We start from the raw sequence: 18,165 nt of genomic DNA on the forward strand, positions 1-18,165 counted from the left end.
GAAAGGTAGATGACTCATCGAGTACATTACAATTCATAAATATAGAAAGATCTAAATTATTGTGATAGTGATTGGTTGAAAAAAATTAAGTTTTATCTGAATTAAAGTTCACCAGTCACTGTGAGTCCCATGCTGAAGTAGAAGTTAGATCCTTTTCAAGCTCAAATGCCCCCTCCAAGCAATCAAAGAGTGTTGGCTTCTTATCAAGACGAGAATAAATGGTAGTATCATCAGTCAACAATGCCACCTTAGATGTGAGAATATCTGGAAGATCGTTAATGTAAATTAAAAAAGTATAGGGCCAAGGATAAAACCTTGAGGAACCCCTGAAGTTAAAGAATAAGAAGAAGAGTTCTGTCCATCGAGGACAACTTTTATACTACGATTGGAAAGGAAGGATTCAATAATCTTAAAGATGTTACCAGATACACCATAAGAAGAAAGCTTATGGAGAAGACCAGCTTGCCAAACTATATCAAAAGCTTTAGAAATGTCAAGAGCGATAACCTTAACCTCTCCACCTGTATCTAATGCACGATAAAACCTATCAGTTATTACTGTGAGCAAATCAGCTGTAGAACAAGAAGAGCGAAATCCATATTAATGATCAGAAAGTAAGTTATTAGGTTCAAGATGAGAGATTGAGTGTTTGTTATTTAAAGATTCAAAGACCTTGCTTATGATAGGAAGAAGACTAATGGGACGTTAGTTAGACAAATCAGATCGCTCTCCAGAATTTTTGAAAATAGGAATAACAGATGCCCCTTTCCAGCAGGCTGGAAAACAAGACTCTGATAAGCACTTGTAGAATAGTTTTAAAAGTATAGATGACAGCTTCGGAGAACACTTCTGCAAGACAATAACAGGTAAGTTGTCTGGGCCAAAAACTGTAGAAGAGTCTAAGCAGGAAATCACTTTAGATACAGATGCTGGAGTGTTATGAATGTCAAGCAATGGATCAACCTGTTTGTTGGCAATATCAGGTAGAATGCAACTAGTTGAATCAAGAGATGATATTGATGAAAAGTTTTTAGCAAACAATTCAGCTTTGTCTTTAGGTGAGGTGATAAAGTCTGAACCATACAAGAGAGGTGGAATAACAGATTTGCTCTTATTATTGATACTATTAAAGATTCTCCATAAGTCACGAGAGCCTAATTTTTGAGATGAAATACGAGATTTCATGACCCGAGAATAGCGGGTTTTGGCGTTAGACAAAACCTTTTTACAATGGTTTGTAGCAGTAATAAACAGACGTCTGTTTTCTGGAGAACTTTTTTGCTGATAGATATGGAAGTAATGGTTTCGATTAAAAATTGCAGCAGCACAATGTGAGGTAAACCATGGAGAAGAGTGAGGCTTGATCTGGATTTGTTGAGAAGGAATAAAAGGTTCCATGCCAGCCTGAATCCACAAAGTTATGTAAGAAGCACATTTGTCAGCAGGAAGACGAAAGATTTCTACCCGAGGGCCATCATGAAGAAAATCACAGAAAGATTCCCAGTTAGTTTTAAGTTAGTTGTAAAAGGTACGATGATAGGGGGATTCAGATGATGAAGAAGAATAGGACAATAGTTTTAGAGAGATCAAACCATGATCAATAGCACCGAATGGTGAATGTGAAGAAACTGAGCACTGACTAGGATCAGAAACAAGACATAAGTTGAGTAGAGAAGGTAAATGATTCGGGTTGTCAGGAAAGCGAGTTGGAAAGTTGATTATTTGAGTTAGGGATTGAGAAAGGCAAAAGTTGTGGACTTAAATGCCTGCAGAGTCACTGACACTAGAGTCGAGCCATTCGGTGTGATGAGCATTGAAGTCACCGACAACAACAATATTGGATGATAGATAAAGAAAGAGGGGTTAGTCAATTTGATCAGAAATAATATCGAAAAGAGTGCAGTCTTGAAATGAAGGAGAGCAATATAGAGTATAGAGAAAGGCGATGAAGTGAAGTGGTGCTAAGCAAAAGTACATAAAAGAATAGTCTATGGATTCAAACTTAGTTTCCTGACAAATATTAGTGAATTCTTACGAATGTAAATGCCCAGGCCAAGAATGTGACTGTTGGAATCTTTACAAATTAAAGGAAGATAACCATCAACACTTAGATCACAAGATGAGACAGCTGAACTCAAATTAGTCTTAAAAAGAGCAAGTAGGTCTGTTGAACTTTGCAAGAGATAAGACTCAACAAAAGAAAAGTTACTTTGAAGGTCACAAATATTAGTGAGTGATAGGTTTAGAGATCTTGGTGATGATGATGGTTTTTTGTGTTTTAAAGTTTTTGGTACTTTATTCATTTTTTAAATTTATTGATGAACTTGACTCAAAGCATAGACAGTACTCAATACACTGTTTAATAGCCCAAGCAATTGCCTCATTACTATTAATGAACCCTAAGCTGTAACAAAGGGCTCCAAATGTGACCTTGGCAATGCACACCAAAAGTACAAACAGGGACACCATCCACGCGCAACATGGCACTGTTAATACTTTGATATTTTTCAGCTGTTGATGGAATCAGCCTCTCTGAGAGCTATAACAGAGTTCAGGAAACCTGACTACCTGCCTCAGAACCATAAAACTGAGTTTTAAAGCTGTACCCTCATTAGGAGATAATAAAATGATTAGCCTAGTCATAAAAACAGAGACACAAACAAAACCCATGCACTGAGTTAAGAAGATCCTTGGCTTCTCCTAGCCTTTTGCCTAAAAAAGCGTGTTCTGCAATGCTGCAGGACATGAAGCAGATTGTACTGGGTTACATGTTACCAGTAGCAGGATAACCTGACCTGACAAAGTAACCAATAACAACAATATTGTAGAAAAGAAACCAATAACAACAATTGGGGTAAAAAGAGAGAGAATGGTCAATTTGATCAGAAATTATATCTAAAAGAGTACAGTCTTGGGAAAAAGGAGAACTATAAAGAACAAATTTAAAGGTGATAGAGTGAAAAGGTGCTAAGCGGAAGCACATGAAAGAATGGTCAAAGAATTCTTTTATATTATATATAAGATTGTTATTAATAATTGTTATTTGGTTATCATTTATTTTCTTTGTTTTTATCAATATATTCAATTTCACTTCATCATAATTTTCTTTTTTAGTTAGTGGTAATTCATGTCATAGAGTTTAATAGTTTTATATTGTAGTAACACATTTTCATATTTCTTAACTTTGATATAGAATTTATATTTGACACTATATTTGATATTACCTCATGATTTGACATTTTTGCCACAACATATTCATCACTTTCTATATCCATATTTAGTTTACAAATAATTTGATCAATACAGGTACTTGTATATTCAGTAATTTTTGTTGGTACACTAGAGCTGGTACACTAGAATTGTTTATTATTTATGGATTAAGATTCTTGTTAACTTTCTTATATACTTTTGAGAAGTTATTTTCTTTTAGTACATTAATGTTGAAATCTCTCATAATAACAACTTCTTTTTACTTAATTTTTACATTACTTATATAAGATCCATAAAAGTCAATAAATTCATATATCAAGTTTTAATGAGAAGACCTATATATACTTATCACACAAATAAACTCATTATCAAATGTTTCATTGTTGTTTTTATTAACCACCATTTTCTGTCTTTGATGGCTATTTCATAGTTCATTATTTTTATATCTTCTCTAACATAAAGTGTGCGTCCTCCTTTATGAGTACTTGATGATTATACACTTCTTTTGTTATATTCATTTATTTTTATTTCTTTCTTATTATGATCTTTTGTTAAGTTATTTAAATTCACCAAATATTTTAGGTTTAAAGTCCATAACAAACTGTTGCACCTCTGTTATTTTGTTGATTAAACCATTTATATTAACTAGCAAACATTTAAATGTTCTATAAGTCTTTGGTTCCTATGTGATTCATTTTTAAATCTATTCTTTCCTTGCTATATACTTAGGACAGTTACAATCATTTGCATAGTAATCATATTGAATCTGAGAATCCTTGACATTTTCTCTGTAGCAGTGGATGCAATATTTAAGTGCCCATTTGGACACTTACATATGTTTTTTTTTCAAAATGTTTAATTGCTGATTGTAGACTTTTTCATGCCAAAGAAAATCCTTTAGGATCAGTATTTTAAATAATAGTTATTTCTTCTTACTTATTTATTCTTCTTATTTATTTCCATTTTCTGTTATGATGTAAGACTTGAGTTTTATCAAAATTTAAGAAAATTTTATTACAATACAATAGAGATTAATTTTCAAATATTTTCTATTTTCTTTTTTGTGTCTTTTGTAGCTTGATAAACTCTTTTTTTGTAACAAACTTGCAAATTTTTTTAAAGGATATAATAGATAAATAAATGAACTTACCTAGATAAAATATAACGGCAAAAAAAAGTCCAATTAAATTTGCAGTTTTTTTTAAACTGCAAATAAAAATTTTATTTTTAGCCAATGAAAATTAAGATATTCGAAAACATTTAGACAACAACTAACTCAATGATTTAATTTGCATTTTTAAATCTGTTTTCATTGGTTATAGACTATATAATAAATATATAAAATGTTTTGAATGTAAAACATGATTTTTTTTAATTTTATTTATTCTTATCTGGGTTGTTAACTCTAATTTAGTTCAAAAATGTGAAAAAAATTACAGTGTAAAAAATATGTGTATTGTAATTTATTGTGTAAAATAATAAATTATAATTTCATATTTATCAAAGTTCACTTAGACAAACAGAATAGTGACAAAATCACTGAACTGTCTCAAAGTGAACTTTGACATTTACAAATACAAATGCTTTGTTGTTATTGCAAATATGTCTATATAAATATGTCTAAATGTTGTAATTGCAAATATGTCTATAATAGTAATTATTTGTTCATTTATAATTATAATGTTTTAATGGCTTTGTTTTGTGTATTTACATGATAACATATTTACTAACTTTTTTAATATACATACAGGATAGTTTGCTTAATCATGGTGTTGCATATGTTGACTATGTTGATGGAAGTTTGCAAGTAAAAATTTTAAATAAATATTTTATGTTTTTTTTATGAATTGCATATTTGAATATTTATTTCTATAAATTATTTTACAAATTTAGTTTTTTAATCATAGTTCATAATTTTTATGAACTCTGTTCATAAAGCTGTTCTCTATTCATAGTGTTTATGTGATTTGTTATTGTTTCAAATTAGTTATCACCCTTTGATTTTAAGTTCTTGGCTGTTGTTTTAAAATATTTACCGTCTTTTGAATTTAGGTTAGCACTCTTGATCATTAATCTACAAGAAATTTGTTGAACTTTCCTTGTTTGGAATTATTTATCTATTTATTAGGTTTTACATCCTGGTAGTTCTCTAAATGAAGCCGTTAGCAATAAACAATCATGAACACTATTTAAGACATTTTAATCAGTGTCTGTGAACCAAAAATTATAGTTTTTATTTAAATGATGAGTATTTGCTTGTACACTGCATGTAAAACACTTTTGCTTTTACAAAGATTAATTAATGTAAACCACAGTTTTCAAAAAAGATATTTTTTTTTTAACTCTATATCATAGAAATACTAAACACTTAAAAAAATATTTTGTGAAAAGCTTGGTTTAGCCAAATATTCAATGACAATATGGACAATGGAAGCAAAAAAAATGTGCTTTTGGCAACAACAATGATTTTTTCATACAATGTTTTGTTTATTGCTTTCAAATGAAAACAATACCTGCCTCTCTGTCATGATATGCAATATTTAGATGGAAAAACCGAGTTTTACTTTTTAGGATTTTATTGAATTAATGACATAATCAGATTTTTCCATTTTATACTTTATTAAATGGTTTAAGATAAAAATGATGCTAATAAAATAATTGTATTCTAAAATGTAGAGCATCCTTTGATAATAAGAACAATACTGTTTCACAATTTCGAGCCACAAATCTAAATTTAATATCAGATAAAAAGTTCATTTCTGGAGATTATATCCATATGAATCATTGGCAGTCTGTTAGTGTTAGTGAACCTCCCTAAACTTCCTTTAATTTTAAAAAAGAGTTTTTCACATTTTCAATTTAATTGATTTTTTTAAGATTACTTTTCAGAACTGAGAAAGGATTGCAATTTAAAGATTGTATTTAATATTTTAATTATGTATAAAATTTTAATTATGTAAAGTTTTAATTATGAGTAAAGATTGTATAAAATGCTTGTTCATCTGTTTGTGGTAATGAGGCAAGTGGTTAAGTTTTGTAACTTTATAAATTTAGGGCTTTTGCAAGTGACAAACTTAAAAACTGCATTCTTATCTAAGAATATAATTAATAAAAATTATTTTGACACTCATTAAATGGTATGGCATTTTTTTAAAAATAATTCAAATAATTTGAAAAATTATTGAATTCTCAAAAACTGACAAATTTGGCAAACTGGTATTTGCTGTAAAAAACATTGGTAATTGCTGGGAAGTTTTAGAAAATAAATAACTGTGAAAGATCACTTTAAACTGTATATCTGGGTAAAATTTAAAAGAAAAAAAGTTAAATAAATAGTACCAATAACAAATTAAATGAAAGGAATTTCATTTAATTTGTTACTGTTACTATTTATAAAAGAATAAATAACCATTTTAATGGTTATTTATTCTGTTTCTAATTCAATAATCAATAAGATAATTAGTTTAATAAGGCATTTTAAAATCCTAATCAACTAATCCTAAATTCTGAATATACCATATTTGTTCAGTAAAGTATAGGCCATGTTTAGTAAGCATGCCAATAGGACAGTACAAGAAGAAAAAAATTTCATGTTTCCAAGCAGTTCAAAAGAAATTGAGCATTAACAGTTGATTGTACATTCCATACATGGTTTTTAAAATAAATAAAAGTTTTTGTGAATAAAAATCTATTATTTATATGAAAAAACTTTAGAATGAATTATTTATATGAAAAAAAATCTTATATATGAAAAAACTCCATGAATTTGCAATAGATTTCAATTTTACTTTGAAATCTTTCAACTGTAAAAAATTTTAATCGTTTTTATTTAGTTTTACTTTGATGCGTTCAATTAAGACTTTCTTTGGTGAGGCTTGCAAACCTCCCTAGTAAACCTGCTGTGTCATCCTGTGTTATTCTCAAAATTCTCTAAATCATTGAATGTGTTTTAGGCACATTCAATGATTTAGAGAATTTTGAGAATAATGAGAACATGCTAAATTTGGCCAAAATAAATATTTAAAGTTACCATGATACTTGGGAAAGAATGGAAAAAGCCATTTTTCTAAACATTGATTAACATTTCTGTGCAGTATCCAGAATTTCCAAGCACATTATCACTTGCTAAACATTAAAAATTAAAAACACTGTTCAACGAAGTGCATCCTGTCAAAGCTCTACAGGTAGTAATACATATTTAAAAGTTCATGTCTCAATGTACATATCTCAATATATGTATCTCAAATTACCTTAAAGTACATATCTCAAAGTACTCATCTAAAAGTGCAAATCAAAATTTTACTAAAGTGACCAAAAAAAAGATAAAAGTTTAACATTTTATGATAAAATCTGATAATAAAAAAATTACAAAAATAAGAGCACAAAAAAGATATTAAAAAAAATTTCGAAATTTTCTTAGCAGTAGTAGTTGTTCTTTTTGTTGTTATTGTTGATGTTGTAGTTGTTGTATAAATATAACATCTAGTATCGTTATACATTAGGGTTATATTCGATTTAAAACAAAGGAACATGTGGATGAAATAATGAAAAACAAACAACTTGAGAAGTTTTCACTTTCAAGACTAGAAGGTATCTAAATTTATATTTTGTTTTAATAAATGAGATTAGAAGGTACTAGTGTATCTAAACATTATTTTGTTAGAAGGTACTAGTGTATCTAAACATATTTTGTTTGAATAAATGAGATTAGAAGGTATTAGTATCTGAATTTATATCGGTATGAATGAATAATTTTTTTTGTGAAAGAATCATTATTTTGGTGTTCTGAATTAAATAAAATGAAGATATTAAATTTTACAATATTAAAATGTTACAAATTATTTTATTTTGGTGATTTAGAATGTGCGGAAAAAGCTTATTTTATAAAAGCTGAAGAGGACAAGATTAAAAATTACCAACAGAATGAACGAAAAAAGAACAAAAAGAAAGAGCGTGGTTATGACAGGGTAAGGTTTTAGCACATGTGTGTTATACATTGCTGATATTTGTCTGATGTTTCCTAAAAACAATATACTTCCCTAAAATTTTTATTTCTTACTGTGTTTTTTTTATCACAAAAGTTTACTGGGATTTTTTTTAAGTTTATTTATTAATTATGTTGATAAGAGGGCAATATATTTAAATTATAACTTGCTTCAAGATATGCCTTCATTTTTTTGGAATAATAAACATTTTTGATCTAATTAATTTATCTTTTTTTTTTTTTAATTTTTTTCAACATCTTCACTTCCAACAAGGCTGCAAGCAACCGCTATTAGAGTTGAAAGTTACTGGAAGAGAAAAGATAAAGTCTATAAAGCAAGATAATGATTAACAGATGATTTAAAAAATTGCAAATTATATGAATAAAAACAAGAAAAAGAAAGCAAATTCCAAAGAACTGATGTTCAAGGAAAAAAACTAGACGAATAAGAATTTTTTGAACAATCAGGAACAGTAAAAGAATACAATACAATACGTTTTTGCACCTTGTCTAAAAGTGAAAGGACATCATTCAAAGATCTTTTCCAGATATGGCTACAGTATTACATACAAGGGCGAATTTGAAATTTACATAGATAAAGAATAGAATCCTGATTAAGAAAGTGGAGAGCATGATAAAAAGATGCAGTATCTTAGCAGATACTAATTTTGCAATGAATTTGATATATGGTTTCCAAAAAAGATAGAAAGTAAGAGTTAATCCTAAAAGACAAAGGGTAGATGACTCATCAAGTACATTACTGTTCATAAATGTAGGAAGATCTAGATTTTTGTGATAACGGTTAGCTGAAAAAAAGCTTTACTTTAAATTAAAGTTCACTAGTCACTGAAAGCCCCATGCTGTAGCAGAAGTGAGATCCTTTTCAAGCTCAAATGCCCCCTCCAAGCAATCAGAGAGTGTTGGCTTCTTATCAAGACAAGAATAAATGGTAGCATCATCAGTAAACAATGCCACTTTAGATGTGAGAATTTCTGGGAAATTGTAAATATAAATTAAAAAAAGTATAATGCCAAAGATAGAACCTTGAGGAATCCCTAAAGTTACGGGATATGAAGAAAAGTGCTGCCCATTGAGCACAACTTTTATACTACAATTGGTAATGAAGGATTCAATAATCTTAAAGATGTTACCTGATACACCATAAGAAGAGAGCTTATGGAGACGACCAGCATGCCAAACTTTAACAAAAGTTATGTAAATAAATCTTTACTGGTTGTGATTGACAATACTAAAGCACATTTTTCAAGTACATGCATTCAGTTAAAAAGGATGTTGCTAACGCCAAGTAGAGGGATAGAAACATTCTTTAGTCCAACAGTTTTTTATTTAACTAGATTACATTAAATTACCTTAATTGATGAAAACGCCTTTTTTTGCAGAATTGTTGCAGAATTCAATTTGGAGAGTTTTGTTTTAAAAGTTTTATTTTATTACAATCTTTGTTAAGTGCTTTCACAAACTGTTTAGTAAAGCCTAATTTTATACAATTAAGGTAATTTAATGTAATCTAGTTAAATAAAAAACTGTTGGACTAAAGAATGTTTCTATCCCTCTACTTGGCGTTAGCAACATCCTTTAGTCCAACAGTAAAATTTCTCTTGGGCCATACTTTCTCTTTCTAATGGCTATGCTCGTAAATCCCAAAAAGACATTGGGATTTATTAGCAACAGAGAGGAAAACAGGAAACAACAAAACTTAGTATATTTTACTTGTAGTCAAGTTAAGGCTGCAATAACTTTCAGATAAGCAGATATCATCCACTTATTATACCGTTTAGCATTTATTACGTCAAAGCTTTATTACTTTACCAAAGAGGTGCTTTATTCGGTCATGCAGTCAACTACCCTGAAAAGTTAGCTAAAACAATTTTATCGTTTTTTGATTAAATGTCTTTTTGGAGGTCCAGAATTTTTATGTTGCGCTCAACCTGTTGCAAATCTTTCCTCTGAATTTCAGTTTGCTCAATGTCAACATATTGTTAATACAGTAAATAATATTGATAATTGCCTTATATAGTTGAAAACATTTGCAATAATTACACTGATGGTAACCGTGAAAATCAACGATTTTTTGAAATGTTCAAAACAGTTGATAGTAAATCATGGTTAACAACATCTGGTATATATATTTATTATATGATTATGTGCATCTCTTAAAATCTATACGAAACAATTGGTTGACAGAAGAGACTGGTGAGCTTCAAGTTTTGCACATTGGAGAACTTTGGCTAATTAAAGTGATCTAGAAACTTTATATAAAACTGAGTGCAATAGTCTTTTTAAACTCTCTAAACTTACAGCTAAATCAGTTTATCTGAAACCAATAGAGAGACAATCTGTAAAGTTTTGTTTGTCTGTTTTTTACAAAGAAATAGTAGCTGCCATAAAAACGCATCCAGAGATTGAAAATAAAGCGTGTGAAGTTACTTGCTGTATTTATTGAAAAAATTATTTCTTTTTAGAATGTTGTTAATGTCAAAGAACCTGGTGCTGGCATTCGGTTTACAACTGCTATGAGATATTGTTGAACTGTCAAATTTTAAGGGTCCCCTAAATTTGCTCGCCTCCCTCTCCCTTATTAGGGTGTGTAGCCTAGCCACGGGTTTGTATGTGATGACAGTATTTCACTGAACTACTTTTTTTTAACTTTAGCGTATAACTTATTTTTTTTTTTTAACTTTAGCATAAGTATAACTCATTATTTTTTTTTAACTTTAGCAAAAGTATAACTCATTATTTTAAAAACAAAATCAAAACTATTAATTTATAAAAGGTTTTTATTAGGAGTCTTACGTAAAAAAAAATTTGCTTCTTTTTTTACATATTTCAAAATAATGTATGTTAATCATTTTTACTATATGATTTATGGTTGTTTATATATTTTGTTTTTTACGTAGTTGACGAAAAGAATCGATGCATGTTCTTAGAAACGATATCAAAATTAGCATGTGGGCGTTCCAGCCAGTATTCTTTCTTGGAAGTAGAGGGGAAAATGATTGTCAAGATTATGAAGTATCTCACCAGAACCTTCATTAGAGCCGAAGTTAAAAGTTTAACTAATTGTTAATTTAAAGAAAACATTTTTATAATAAAAAGTGCGTAATTTCATACGCAATGTACAATATTAGAAACAAGTGAGACAACTTTATTAAGCTTATTTTCTTATCAAGTTGATTTTCTTTTGCAATAGTTCCGTTTTTTATTTCTTACCAATGTTACCAATGACAACAAATTTATAAATTCAATCCCTCCCCTTCCTCATTTTTAAATATAGACTATAAGAAAAACTTTTGATATTAAGTAACAAACACTAGAATAAAGCATAAGGTTAATAAAAAAAAGTAAATTTTTTTTGGTGTCAACCCAGAAATAAGCAAAAAAAATTTTACGCCGGCCAGGGTTCAGCAAAAAGTAATAAAAAAAAGCTAAGTAAAACTTTGGTAACAAATTTATAATTGGTTCATTTATAATGTGTGTTTTAAACGGAATAGGCTTTTTTTTAAAAAAATTCTGGTTCTGAGGACCCGGCCGCCTAAAATATTGTCAGAAAGAAAAAGCCATTATTTGAAAATAGCGGATTTTTCCTTAATACATTATGTTTCGTTTAAAACATAGTTCTTAGTAAAAGAAAGATGATGCAGAAATTTCAGACAAAAAGCATAAGTGGTTCTCTAGTAATTGGGGCCGGCAGATTGAAAAACTTAAAACTTAGAAGACGCGCAAAAAGTAGAAATTAAAAAATCTACTGACATCTACAAAATTTAATAAATTTACATCTACAAAATTTAATAAAAAATTAAAAAATCTACTGACTACTACAAATATCTAAAATAAAAGTTTTGTTAATTTTTTTCATCTTTTTACCTTTAATTTTTGACGACACAATTTATTATGCAGTTTTCCTCGATAAATCGACAATTTAATGCGGATTTTGTTAATGTCATTCAAACCATATTGTATAACACCCTGAAATAATGTTAAGTTTTTCATAAATTATAATTGACAATTTCATTTCAATAATAAATTAACTACTGCGTCATACGCAATAAACTTAAGCACTCTCAAAGTGACAAATTTTGTTTTTGATATGCGATTCTAAATTTTTCCATTAAACGACTCATTCGCATTTTGAGTCTTGCTATGAAGGCATTTTCGAAGCTCATCTTCTTTAGTGAGATCCTCAAAAAGGTCTGATCTTGCATACATTCCCTAATGAAAGACCAGTTTGCAGGTTTTGGTGCCATTCGCTTTGTCCCTATTAAATTTACACCAACTGCATGCAACCGTAGGTCATTGTGCGTAGTGCCAGTTGTTAATTTTTGATGATGCAACATGAAAAATAGTAGTAGGCCCAGCTGATTTCATGGCAACTAAATCATCAATATTTTGTCTGATTGCTACACCAAAGAAATTTTGAAGTCGATTAATTATTGTATCGGAAAAATGACTAATTCACATTTTAAAAACAAATTTGTAAAGTATTTTATTAAACATTATAATTACTATGTTGAATTTTAAGAAAACTGAATATTTTGTTCAAAAAGTCTTAAATTTATGTTGAATTTTATGAAAATGTCATACTTGGTTGAAAATTCATAAAAATAACTACATAAAGGGATTTTTGTAAAGGCTATTTTTAGAAAAATTAGTTAATTTTTTCATATTTTAGACAGTTAATGTTACCTTTGGGTGTGCCGTCTTTTCCTGTTTATATTAAGTTTTAAGAATAAGGGCTTTTTTTGTTTGTTTTTTTAATATATTTCGCTGTTCATATAAAAATAAAATGATAATATTACAATGAAACTTTTACGTTACACAAAGAATATATATAAAACAGAGAGAGGCTCAAAGATGATACGGATGACTGGTGTCACCACAATCTTTTTATAAAGCCCCTTTACAATAACGTTTAAAGCCCACATGGCTTTAGTAAGTTTACAATAAAATATTTTTTTTGAAAAATACTATGTGAAGAATATTCGTTAAAAATTCATGTATGGATATATACACATATATACATATACACATAAACACACACATACGTATACAAACATACTTACATATATGTCAGAAACTAAGGAGATGTAATTTTATTTATCGTTTAAAAGAAAAAGTGCTTTTCAAATTTTTTATATTGCTATTTTTTAAATGATTTCATAATGACGGACCTTGACTAATAATTGAGAATTTTGATTGGTCCCAAGATTGATTCCTGTGGGACTACGCATACAATATCAAGAGCTCCTGACTCCTCCACGACAACAACCTGTTTTCTATTAAAAAGATAACTTATAACCCACTTATATATTATACCTTTAATATCGTAATGATTTAACTTTGAAAGTAAAACTCCGGGATTAACAGTATTGAATGCCTTAGAGAGATCGATAAGTACTCCTAGTACTTGTAACTCTTTATCAAAGGGCATAGATATTTTATTGGAAAGTTCAATAATAGCATGTTCAGTAGAGCAGTATTTCTGAAACCTAAATTGATTTTTGAATAAAAGCGTATTTGATGTCATGTCATTATAAATTGTATTAAAAATTACCCTTTCAAATATTTTTGAAAAGACAGAGTATTGATATAGGACAGTAGTTGCAAACAGAAGAACATTCAGCATTTTTAAAAACTGGGTGAACTTTAGCTGATTTTAATTTATCAGGATTAATGTACTATTCTCAAATGAAAATGCTATTAAATAAATAATGGTTTACTTATACTATCCTTAACAGGATAGCTTTACAGATAGCATAACATAAATAACATTACTGGTAATATCGTCATATTCACATTACTTGTTACGCTTTAGTTCAAATAATAGACCAAAACTTATATTTTTAAGATCTTAATCGTTTTACATTGACTATACCACTTATTTTTTCTTGTTCGCAAAATTGCGTACTTTTATGTATAAAAATCAACAACAACAACAACAACAAACTCTATATAAAAACATCGTTCAATAACAAAAATATTTAATAAACACTATTGTTCAAATAGTCGCCACATAGTTGTTAGTTAGTTTGTTATAGCCATAATGGCGCTATTTACTGGTTATAGCTATCGTGGAACTGGTATCGTGGTACTATCATTATGCTATTTATCAAATCGAAAACTATTTGTCTATTATAATAATAATAACATATATATATATATATATATATATATATATATATATATATATATATATATATATATATATATATATATATATATATATATATATATATATATATAAGTTGTTTAAAATATCCTGTGGTGTTCCGCAAAGTTCTATTCTAGGGCCACTTTTGCTCTTGATTTACGTATTTACGTAGATGACTTTTATAATGCCTCAAATCTTTTAATTATCATGTTTGCAGATGATACCAATTTATCTCTCTCTAATAATAATCTTTACCTACTCTTTTCGACTATGAAGATTTAGTTACAAAACTTTTAGGTGTTTTTCTTGACGAGAACAACACATGGAAACAACATATTAATTACATTTGCGCTAAAGAGTCAAAAACTATTGGAATCTTATACAATGCCAGATTATTTAAATAAAAAAAGTTTAACACAACTTTATTACTCAGTTCACAGTTATTAAGGATGTACCGATGCATCGACGATTTAGCCGATGCATCGGCATCGACATCGTTCTTGGTAACCATCGGCCGATGACGATTGTTTTGAAAATCAGACTTTTTTATTTTTATGTTACTGCATTGTATGGAAAAATATAATTATTCTATAAACCAAAATCTATGTATAAGCCTAAGTAATTATATAGACATATCTGCAACCACTGAACCTTTAAATATTTTTTGAACTGTTTATTTTTCAGGAGCTCCCGCATTTAGTGTCTTTTTATTATTTAGAAAAGTGATTGTATGATTTATGGATCCAAATTATAGAAAGAGATAAGTTTAAATCAAGAAACGTAAATGTAATGTAAAATATAAAAAAAAATTTATACTAGATGTTCCTTTTCTTGATATTTGTATTTTGCAAAATTTTCAAATTGCTTTACACGTTTATTTTCATCTATATTAAAATAATCTATAAAACATTTAATGGCTTCGCTCATTGTCGATATTTTTTTATTTAAGTTTAATTCCTCGAATATAGTTAGAAATTTTCAACAATGAGTGAAGCAATTGTCCATTCAGCAATTTTTAGTAAGTAAGCAGGCATTAAAGTTGACCGTTAACGCTTTGTTTAAAAAAAATTCCTAATTTTCCTATTAGTAAAAAAAAAGAGTACAAATTCAAATTTAGGGTCTATGCCGATTCATCGATATCGGCCTGTACCAATCGACATTGGCATCGGCATCGGTCAAAAATAGGCATCGGTGCACCCATAACAGTTATATAAATTATGCAATTACTGCTTGGGGTAGTACAGGCAAAAATAAGTTAAAACGTATTTGTCACCGTCAGAAACACACCATGCGTTTAATCAATTTTGCAGATCAATTCTCACATACTAAAATATTTTTTATAAAAACGAGAATGCTCAATGTATATGAATTAAATGTATTTAATTGTTTTATGTTTCATTTACATGTGGAAAAACAATTTATGCTTTTTAATTTTTAAAGATTTATTTATTTTGAAACCCATAAGTAAATACACCTTAAGAAATAATAATTTTGTAAAATCTCTGGAATAGGATTTTTTTACCAAATTTTGATTTGTCGAACAGTCTTCATAATTAAATTAAAAAGTTTTATTCTCTCAACTAAAAATATTATTGAATTCTTTTGATAACGTAGCTATACAATATATAATGAAATTTTATGATACAATATTTATATATTTTACGAAATTATATTTATATTATAACTTATTTCTTTCTGGTATTGTAATACTTGTTGTTTTTGAAAAAAGGCATCTGCGATAAGATTATTAGGATCTTTTATTAGATGCCTTTGTTTGTATTTTAATTATATATATATATTTTCTTTTTTTTGTCATGACTGAATTTACAAGTCGGGTTTTACATGTTGCAAAGGATTTTTTTATGTAATACGAACACAAAATATTTAAAAAAAAATTTTTGTCTTAAATTAGTCTTAGTTTTTAGATTTTTTGTCCAAAACAATGAAAATAGGTTGCTAGAAAATATTTTTTTGAAAATTTCTTTTCATTCCGGAGATATTGGGTCCAAAATTTTTACCAATTTTTGGAAAAATATTTTTTAATAATTTTTGAAAAAAAGGCGCATGGAGCGCCTTTGGTACTTTTGCAAATGCTACAATTGCTAAGTTAATTTTAGCAACATGAATATAACAGACATAATTCTTCTGTTAATCTGGAAAGTTTTCTATAGTAAAAGTAAAAATTCAACATGGTTACAGTTTTGATTGTCTAAATATCATAGTCCGAAATCATTAAATTTTAAATTATACATTAATTTTGAGCATTATTATTTCTTGAGGCCATAACTTACATATAGTTTTCCTAGGTGGTTTTGAAAGCCACTAGAGCATACAATCATTATATGGGGGAAAAAAATATGTACATGCAAGGGCCTGGAAAGAAGTAACCTATCAAAAATTAGTTTTTGCGGTCAATACGCTTTTTTAGGTTACCAGTAAAACCCGTGGTCTTCAGTCTGCCGTGAAAAACATTAGTTATTTGGTTTTCTTATACATGCATTTTTATACACAAATTTTAACGAAAAAAAGCCCTAGCAACGGTATAGATATGCTTAACAACGGCTACATAAACTATTTCAATAATTAGTAATGTAATTAAAAACTTGGTTAAAAAACATTTATGTAACGGTACAGTACAGCAATACTTGATAAAAGTTACATACGCTTTTTTAACATGTTATAAATTACTTTAAAAATTAACAATGTTATAAAGTACTTTAAAAAAGATTCAAATGATGAACTGGCAAAAATGTAATATTCGAACTAACTGTAAAAGAAAAATGACTGCAGATTGTGACTACTTGGTACATATTATGCTTTACATAACATTCATTTCTTTTATTGCATTTATTTTGATGACAAAATATTGATGCAGTTTACAGTTGCAGAATTGAAAAATGCTTGTAAAAGCTACGTTTGTTTAATTTTAGACAATAAAAATTTATGAAAAAAAAGTTAAAAACAAAGTATATCAAAAAGAAATAAGAGCCGTTTTTTTCTAAGAATCAGGCAAATTCCTGAAACTGTGGAAGTGACCTCCTCCAAATTGCTTGAATTTTTTATATATTGATCAGAATATAGAGAAAACCTGTTGGGGAAAAAAAAAATTTTCAAAAATGTTTCGTTCACTCGGAATCTGAGCTTTAATTTTTGAGATTTTTTTAAAAATTTTTAGAAATTTAGTTTTTGCCACCTTTGAACCCATTTTTTTGGCAAGGCAAAAAGTTGCACATAGCTTTTGTAGTTAATATTAGACGTAACCCAAAAGCTCTCTCCAAAAAATATAAAAAAGTTGCGTGACACTGTGCGGTTGGCTAATTATCATAGTTCAAAAGTACAAAATCAATCAGTTTTGTCAATTTTTAATCGGGGTTAATTCTAGCGGCGAAGTGTTGCACACAATTTTTCTTTTAGGATTTGAAATTATCAAAGGTATTGAGTCTAAAAATGCAAAGAAAGTTATGTGATACCTAAGGCCTATTAATATATTAAGGCTTGAAATTGGAAAAAAATGTTTTAGTATACTTACAAAATGAACCATTACGGCAGAGACGCTTAGTTTTGTAAAAATGTAAACATATCCAACTGTCAATACAAAAAGGTCCTAACATAATAATAAAAAAAATTCGTGTGATTTTGTCACACGCATGATATAACATGAATTAAAAACTGAACAAAAATCTAACATCAAGATAACTATATTGCTAATTAAATAAAACATAAATCAAACATTTAAATGTTTTTCCATTTAAAAATTAGTTTTTCATTTATTAATAGAGTCATTTACACACATTATCCACCA

The 18,165-nt window shown here is 28.4% G+C and overlaps 1 protein-coding gene across 1 annotated transcript in view; it reads left to right on the forward strand.

The window, feature by feature from the left end:
* Positions 1 to 11,380, forward strand: part of LOC136081976 (la-related protein 7-like) — a 32,553-nt gene extending 21,173 nt beyond the window's left edge. Inside the window, exons 9-12 of the mRNA XM_065800461.1 lie at positions 4,961 to 5,017; positions 7,713 to 7,800; positions 8,071 to 8,177; positions 11,113 to 11,380. Coding sequence (XP_065656533.1) covers positions 4,961 to 5,017; positions 7,713 to 7,800; positions 8,071 to 8,177; positions 11,113 to 11,142 — 282 coding nt within the window. The 3' untranslated portion in view covers positions 11,143 to 11,380. The remainder of the gene's footprint in view (positions 1 to 4,960; positions 5,018 to 7,712; positions 7,801 to 8,070; positions 8,178 to 11,112) is intronic.
* The last annotated feature ends 6,785 nt before the right edge of the window (positions 11,381 to 18,165 follow it).

This window comes from Hydra vulgaris, chromosome 06 (genome assembly GCF_038396675.1).
Source record: "Hydra vulgaris chromosome 06, alternate assembly HydraT2T_AEP".
Classification (NCBI taxonomy): Eukaryota; Metazoa; Cnidaria; class Hydrozoa; order Anthoathecata; family Hydridae; genus Hydra; species Hydra vulgaris.